Raw genomic sequence first — 7286 nt, forward strand, 5'->3', positions numbered from 1 at the left:
ATAGAAGCTGGGGGCTAAGAGTAACAGAGACCTCCCCCACCCTTGTGGCAGCCAGTCGGAAATAGTGTGGGACTCGTCAAAGACAGAAAATATTCCTCCTTGCAGCAGAGATATGGGAGGACTTTCAAGCTGGACACCTGTTTGTTCTGGCTAACAGGTATTAGGTAAATCTTTTAAGCCCAGCAGAAACAAGTGAGGCTCCTGAAGGCTGTTCATTGGCCTGTCTGAATAGAGGGGAAAGGTGTCAGCCCATTTCCTAGTGAACAGATGCTCAACTCACTAAAAACCACCATGATCAGCCCTCTTATATGCAACCTCAGCTGAGGTCAAGGGCTAAATGGTCCAAGGAGACTTAACTGACCTCAATCTTCAGGTTTGTCAGAACTTGAATTACAATAGGAGAACAAAGTCAATTCCACAAGTGTTTGTCCATCTAACCTTGGAGTCCAAGGGTAAACCAACAATTTTGGTGTCCTGTAACAAAGAGCTGTGGAGTGTCTCAACTTGCATTTATAATCATATTTTAATTAACTTGAGTTAACTAAATTGTCAATTAAATTCAGTTAATACAGGACTACACACTCTACTCTTGACATACCCCAAGAGGTGGTTCTCTGAGGGCAGGCCAGTTTGGAGGAAGTTTTCCACTGCCCCATTGTATTTGTCACAGGTCTGGCCAAGCTCCCTCTACGGCAGACTTGCCAGAAAGCTGTGAGGGGATCTAAACACTGAAGACACATAACATGGGCTCAGCCCCAGCAAGATGAGCTTAGGCACTGTCCCTGCCTTTGGGCCTCTATGCATGCATTCCAGGTGCAGACCTTGCATCTGATGCCACTCTTGACAATGAGGACCACACGGTCCAGTTGCTAAGTCCTGAAACTAGAGCCATCTTCCCCAAGGCTCCCCAGCAGCTCTTGCACGTTCCCCAGAATACCTTGTGAGCCTTCTGGTTGCGGAAAGCAAATAGCAAAAGACAGTCTTTCTAACTCAGTCACTCTTTACTTAAGAGAAAGCACAATTCATTTAGAAAACAAGCATCCTGAATGCAACACCCCTTATTCCAGCTCACCCAACCCTTAAGTGTCTGTCTGTTCAGACAGCCAGGTCTCCCCCTGCTTCATCAAGGCTCCTGCAGCAGCAGCTCTCTTCAGCTTTGGCTGGTGAAAATGGCTGGAGATGCAGAATAGAGCAGCTCCTGCCCTTTTATAACCTTCCAGTCTCCTGTTGTGTGATGACAGGTAGATACTGCAACACGAGGCAGTATCTCTGGGGACCAGTGTACTAAATGTATGCATGGTTTATGTATGACTACGTTCTACTTCATGGGAAGGGTTACCACAGGTCCTTCAGGAACTAAAAACGGTGCGTGTGTTTGGTGAGGGGGGTGATTAAGGTGAGTCACTGAGACTAAACTACTCTACAGCGGTATCACCCCCTGGAGAGGTTTGCATATATTGGTTCGCACTGTGTTTTCCAGAGACTCAAACAAATAAAGCGCTTTTGGTATAAACAGGCTGAGTTTATACCAAAAGCCTGGGACACAGGGCCTTCTTTCTGACCCAGTAAACAGAAAGGACCCTCTGTCCAAGGAGGAGGATCCCCAATCCTTGCGGAAGGGTTGGAAGGACTGTGGCTTACTAGGATCCCATAAGATTAATGGGATAAACTTTTAGCATGCGTCTAGGAACTTCTATTGTTGTTTTATATGTTTTCTCCAAAATAGTTTTATTCTAAAAATGAATGTATTTGGCTCTGTGAAGGCTGCTTGGTAACTGGTATACACTGCTGTAGCCCCTAGAGAAAGGTTAACCATAGGTGCTGGAACCCGGTCACACCTGCTGAGAAAACCACAGTGAGGTGCAGAGGGACTGCTAATCTAATCTCCCAGTTTGGAGGGAAAGAGACACAGGTCTCTGCCCATGAGAGGTGACTACCGGGAGCCTGAAACTTAAATGGATGTCCTCAAGGATGACCGGGGGTTGGGGGAGCAGAAGGAGCAGTTAACCTTGAAATGGTGACAATTACAACCTGCTCTGGGGATATTTACAGAGAACTTCGGCATCTGGAACTGTCAGTTTAACATCAGGCTCAACGAAGAGATTCAATTACGGGCTAGAGAGGGAACGAGTGGTAGGACTCTAACCAAGCCCTGCCAAGACACCAGAATGAAGGCCACTGGGAGCTGCGGGCAACTCTGCAAATGTAAACAAACTGTCTGGTGGCCCGCCACCGGATTACCCTGATGGGCCACGTGCAGCCCACAGGCCACAGGTTGCCCACCACTGTCCTAAGGGATATCTGAAAGGGATATTCAATCCTTAGCGCAAATGGCTGTAAAGCTACCCAATACGCTATATCAGAACAGAAGACTGGTAAGAGAGGCCTAGGAGCAAACCCAACACTAACAGTTCAAAAGGCATAAAATTAGGAGAAGGATAATAGTAATAAAAAAGAAAACTGAGGTAGAATATCATGTACCAACTCTTCTGTGTACAGTCTTTTAAGGAAGCAATGGAAGCCACATTTGAAGTAATTTAAAACTGGACTGAAAAAAAAAAAAAACATGAAAATTACACTGTACTAAACAATCCTGCACTGGCCCCCACAAGATGGTCTGGGATCAAACAGACCTTTGCCACTTCCAACTTCCACCTCACCCAGAAACACTGCATCATGCTCATGTCTCTGCACTCTCAAGAACAATGAGATAGGCCACAGTGTAGTGTCCACTGCAAATCACAGCATCCAAACAATCTTAACTCCACCTTGTCACATTCTTCAAACTTTCCATATAATTAAAACTTAGTGCAGTCTTAGGTATAGGCTACGTTTTGATTTTTATGATTAGTGGCCTTTTTTCTAACATTATTCCTCAGAGGTGAAAAATTTTTGTTCAGTAGGAACCACCCGCTAATGCAGGGGTGGGCAAACTTTTTCACCGGAGGGCCACATTGGGGTTGCAAAACAGTATGGAGGGCTGGGTAGGGAAGGCTGTGCCTCCCCAAAGAGCCTGGCCCCCACCCCCTCCCACTTCCCACCTCCTGACTGCCCCCCCCCTCAGAACCTCCGACCCATCTAACCCCCCCCCCCCGTTCCTTGTCCCCTGACCGCTCCCTCCCAGGACCCCCCACCCCTAACCACCCCCCCCGGGACCCTGCACCCTATCCAACCCCCCCCCCGCTCCCTGTCCCCTGACTGCCCCCTGGGACCCCCATCCCTAACTGCCCCCCCAGGACCCCACCCCCTATCCAACCCTCTCTGCTCCCTGTAGGAGCGTCTTCGCTTAAGCCAGCATCCCCCAAACTTTTGAGGGTCACACCCCCCTTACTGCACTCCCCCACTCCTCCAGAGCCGGAAGCGGGGCTGCAGCTGGGGGGGGAAGAACACAGTGGGGTGGGGGGCTGGAAGCAGGGCCGTGGCCAGGGGCCGAGGCTGGGGGCAGGAGCAGAGCCAGACCCAGGCTGCGGTGGGGGCTGGGACCAGAGCAGACCTAGGGACAGGGAGGGGCTAGGTGGTTCCCCCCCCCACCCCCACATTCCTCTCCCTGCTTTGGGGACCTCTCACTTAAGTGCTATAGCAATGCAGCTGCACTGATGCATTTTAAGTGTAGACCTTCCTTCAGAGCGTCACAGCTAAATACAAGATGTAACAGACTGTTTAGCATAAATAGGTCTCCATGTTTGTCACAGAGGTTGCGGAAGTTACAGATTCCGTGACTTCTGCAGCAGCCAGTGTGGCTGATCCCAGGGTGGCCCGAGCAGCTGGCACTGGGGCCACCTGCTCAGGCGGCCCTGGAGACAGCTACACCGATTGCTCGAGCAGCGGCCGATACAGCTGGCCCCAGGGGCCTATTTCTTCATAATATTTGTGAGCTTTGTCTTGAAAAAGATTTCTTCTACAAGAGGAAGACTGGTAAAATCTTGTACTATTCGTAAAAAAAAAATCTTATTACACATACTTTTGGATAAACTGAATTATTCCCTTCCACCCTGATTCACATAACTTTGCTGTAAACAGTTTACCAGTTTTCCAACTATGCCATGTCTGGCTGAGAGGAAGGTTGATAAATTACAGCCCAAAGGGTTTGCTTTGAAAAATTCTAAAACGCACATATAAACACAGTAAACTATGGAAAAAAGGTTAGAAAGTCAGGCTCTGGCTCCCCATCACCCTGAGAAAAACTATTACCAAACACTGTCTAGACTAGGATTTCATGGTGTGATGTTAGTGACTACCTTTTAAGAAGAAAAGGAGTACTTGTGGCACCTTAGAGACTAACCAATTTATTTGAGCATAAGCTTTGCATCCGATGAAGTGAGCTGTAGCTCACGAAAGCTTATGCTCAAATAAATTGGTTAGTCTCTAAGGTGCCACAAGTACTCCTTTTCTTTTTGCGAATACAGACTAACACAGCTGTTACTCTGAAACCTACCTTTTAAGAGTCTCATTGAGACAAAGTAGCCTTCCTTTAACATGCTAAATTGGACTAGCTCTCCCTAGTCCAGACAAGGCCAAAGGCTTTGTCTGGACTAGGGACAGTGGATGAGTGTAAAGTAGGGTTTAGCTCACACATGTGCCAGCTAAGCCTAACTTAAATTTGACTTTTCTTCCTACAGTAAATACAAGGTAACATGACAGTACAGTCGTGCATTGTTGCAGCACAGCAGGAAGGTGGTGATCTGGTAGAGTGGTGCAGGCAGGAGATGCAGAGCAAGGATGCAGTGTAGAGATGTGGCACAATGCTGCCGGAGGGCAGGGCAATACAGAGGGGAGGTGCGCTGATGTGGTGCAGAACAAACAGCAGGGCGGTGATGTGGTGCAGAGGATGGGGCAGCGCAGGGTGGGAACGGGGGGCAGCAGGGCAGACGACAGCGTGGTGCAGGACAGGGACAGGGATGTGGTGCAGAGAGCGGGGCGATGCGCTGCAGAGCTGGGCCGGGATGTGGTGCGAGGCAGAGGCTGGTGGGGCAGGGCACGGGGCGGCGCGGTGCAGGAGGCGGGCGCGGCGATGCGCTGCAGAGAGGCACAGGAAGGGCCGGGGGCAGCGAAGTGACGCGGGGCGGGGGCGGGGCCCGGAGCCAGACGCGGTGCGATGCGGGGCAGAGAGCGGCGGCGCAGGGCCGAGCCGCGCAGAGCTGGAGAGCCCTGGCCCTGGCCCACGCACCGGCTCCCCTGGCTCCCCGCTCGGGGCGGCTCCAGGGAGAGGCCGGGGCGCAGCGTGGGGCCGGTGCCCGGGCGGGGTGCCCAGGGCGGGGCGAGGAGGCGCGCGGGCCCCGCCCAGGAGGGTCAGGGGAGGGGCCCCGGCCCGTTACCTGGGTGAGGGTCCCGCGGTGCAGGGCCCGGATCACGCCGCGCGGCGCCGCCATGGCTGGGGGAGGGGAGAAGCGAGCCGGGGAGCCTGCGCCTGCGCACGTGGCCTGACTGACTGCTAGCGCCTGCGCGCCCGGCACCCGCCTTCAAGGGGTGGGGCCAGAACATCATCGACCGCCCGGCCCAGGGGAGGGGCCGGCAGGTTCGTCAGAGTCCCCCGCCCCCACCTCCCAGTGATGCGGCCGCCGGCGCGTGTTGCCTCCTCTCCCGTTGCGTCACCCCAGCCTCCCCCAGCCTGGGCTTTCATGCCCCGCCCCTCCCGCGCAGCGTCCGAGCTCCCCCTACGCCCCCCTCGCGCCTCTCCCGGGGCCCGTGCCCGCCCCGGCGCGTGCACAGCTCCCCTCTCCCAGCGCCTCCCCCGTCCCGTCCCACGCAGACTCCTGCACAGGGCCACGTCCCCGCACAGAGATGCGGGTGTCCAGCTCTCCTCCCTCCCGGCTCCAGCCCCAGCCCCAGCCCAAGGGTCAGACTGAACCTCCCCGCCCGGCCTTCCTCCGAGGCTGCTCCCAGAACCACCCCAAAGTCTCGCCCCCGTCCCCCCAACACTCCAAACAGACCCCACCTACACAGAGCACCGCCAGCCCCATCCCGGCCAGAAATCGGCCACTTCTCCCCCAGGCCATCACCTCTCCCTAACCATCCGGCACGATCTTGCACCCCAGTCCCCTCGCGAGGCTCGGGATAACAGAACCAAGAGCAATACACATCACTGGGGTTATAAAGAACAGGTGATTTGTTCCCTGATAGCTTTGTGATCAGTTAGCTCAAGCTGAACCGAGATGGGCAGGCTCAGATCCAGGATTGGGAACCTGCGCGGTGCTAAAAGCAGGGGTGGATTATTGCGGGATTTGTGTAATTCAGGCCCAACAGTTAGGAAGAGCCAGATGCAGCAGTGGACCAATGGCAGAGCAGAAGATGACAGCGCGTAACACACAGGTGATTGCTTCCAGCTGCCTGTAAATTTTCGAGCAAGACGACCAGTCTGCGGGGGAGGGGGGTCTCCCACAGTTTTGGTGGCTTCAGCTACTGTTTAGCCATAATCCACTTCTGGCTGGAGGAAGTGAGTGGCATTACTAATTCAGGAGGGGGCACTCTTCTCTGAGTCAGCACTAACCCAACGTCCTACTGCAGTACTGTGGGTAATATATTCCAGGCTTTACTAGTATGGGTGTCAATCCGTAATATGCTCCCACAGATGCGCAACATGAGGCATTTCTGCCATTTGATGGAGTTTACAAAGAAACATTAGGTGGAAGCTCGGCTTTTATTTTCAACCTCAGGTCATCTGCACACATTATGTTTTAGTGCAGGTTAGATCAGATTAGTAGCCTGACGTTAGAACAGAGCCATTCAACGCACATACAATACTGCTTAAAAGTTAATTTTCACAGAAATACTTTAATTTAGAGTCAGATTGTTGAAAAAATTAATCCTTATGCAGTCTACTTAATTAAAACGTTAATGTAATGAAGAGAAGAGGTCACTGACAGAGTCCTCTGGATCACTTGGTAAACTAGGCACAAGCAAATAATATGTGTTTTAAAACAGCTAAATGTATACACCTAGGAACAAAGTATGTAGGTTGTATTTACTGGCGGGGGGACTCTATCCTGAGGAGCAGTGACTGAAGAAAATGTGGGGGCATTGGTGGATAATCAACTGAATGTCAGCTCCCAGGGTGACTCTGTGGCCAAAATAGTTATTGCAATCCTTGAATGCATAGACCGGGAAATTTCAACTTGTAGAGAGGTTATTTTATTCTCTATTTGGCAGTGGTGCCACCGCTGCAAGGAATACTGTCTCCAGTTCTGGTGTCTACAGTTAAAAAAAAGTTGATAAATTGGAGAGAGTTCAAAGAAGAGCCACGACAATGATTAAAGGATTAGAAAACCTTCTAATGAAAGACTGGAGTT

At 51.9% G+C, this 7286-nt stretch overlaps 1 protein-coding gene across 2 annotated transcripts in view; it reads right to left on the reverse strand.

Moving 5' to 3' along the window:
• The window catches only part of WARS2 (tryptophanyl tRNA synthetase 2, mitochondrial), a 76286-nt gene extending 70829 nt beyond the window's left edge, over window positions 1-5457 (reverse strand). Inside the window, exon 1 of one of the 2 annotated variants that reach the window (XM_037910194.1) lies at window positions 5316-5457. In XM_037910194.1, coding sequence (XP_037766122.1) covers window positions 5316-5369 — 54 coding nt within the window. In that variant the 5' untranslated portion in view covers window positions 5370-5457. The remainder of the gene's footprint in view (window positions 1-5315) is intronic. The other variant, XM_037910198.2, reaches the window with a different exon arrangement.
• Between the last annotated feature and the right edge of the window lie 1829 nt (window positions 5458-7286).

The sequence above is a fragment of the Chelonia mydas genome, chromosome 1, assembly GCF_015237465.2.
Source record: "Chelonia mydas isolate rCheMyd1 chromosome 1, rCheMyd1.pri.v2, whole genome shotgun sequence".
Lineage (NCBI taxonomy): Eukaryota > Metazoa > Chordata > Testudines > Cheloniidae > Chelonia > Chelonia mydas.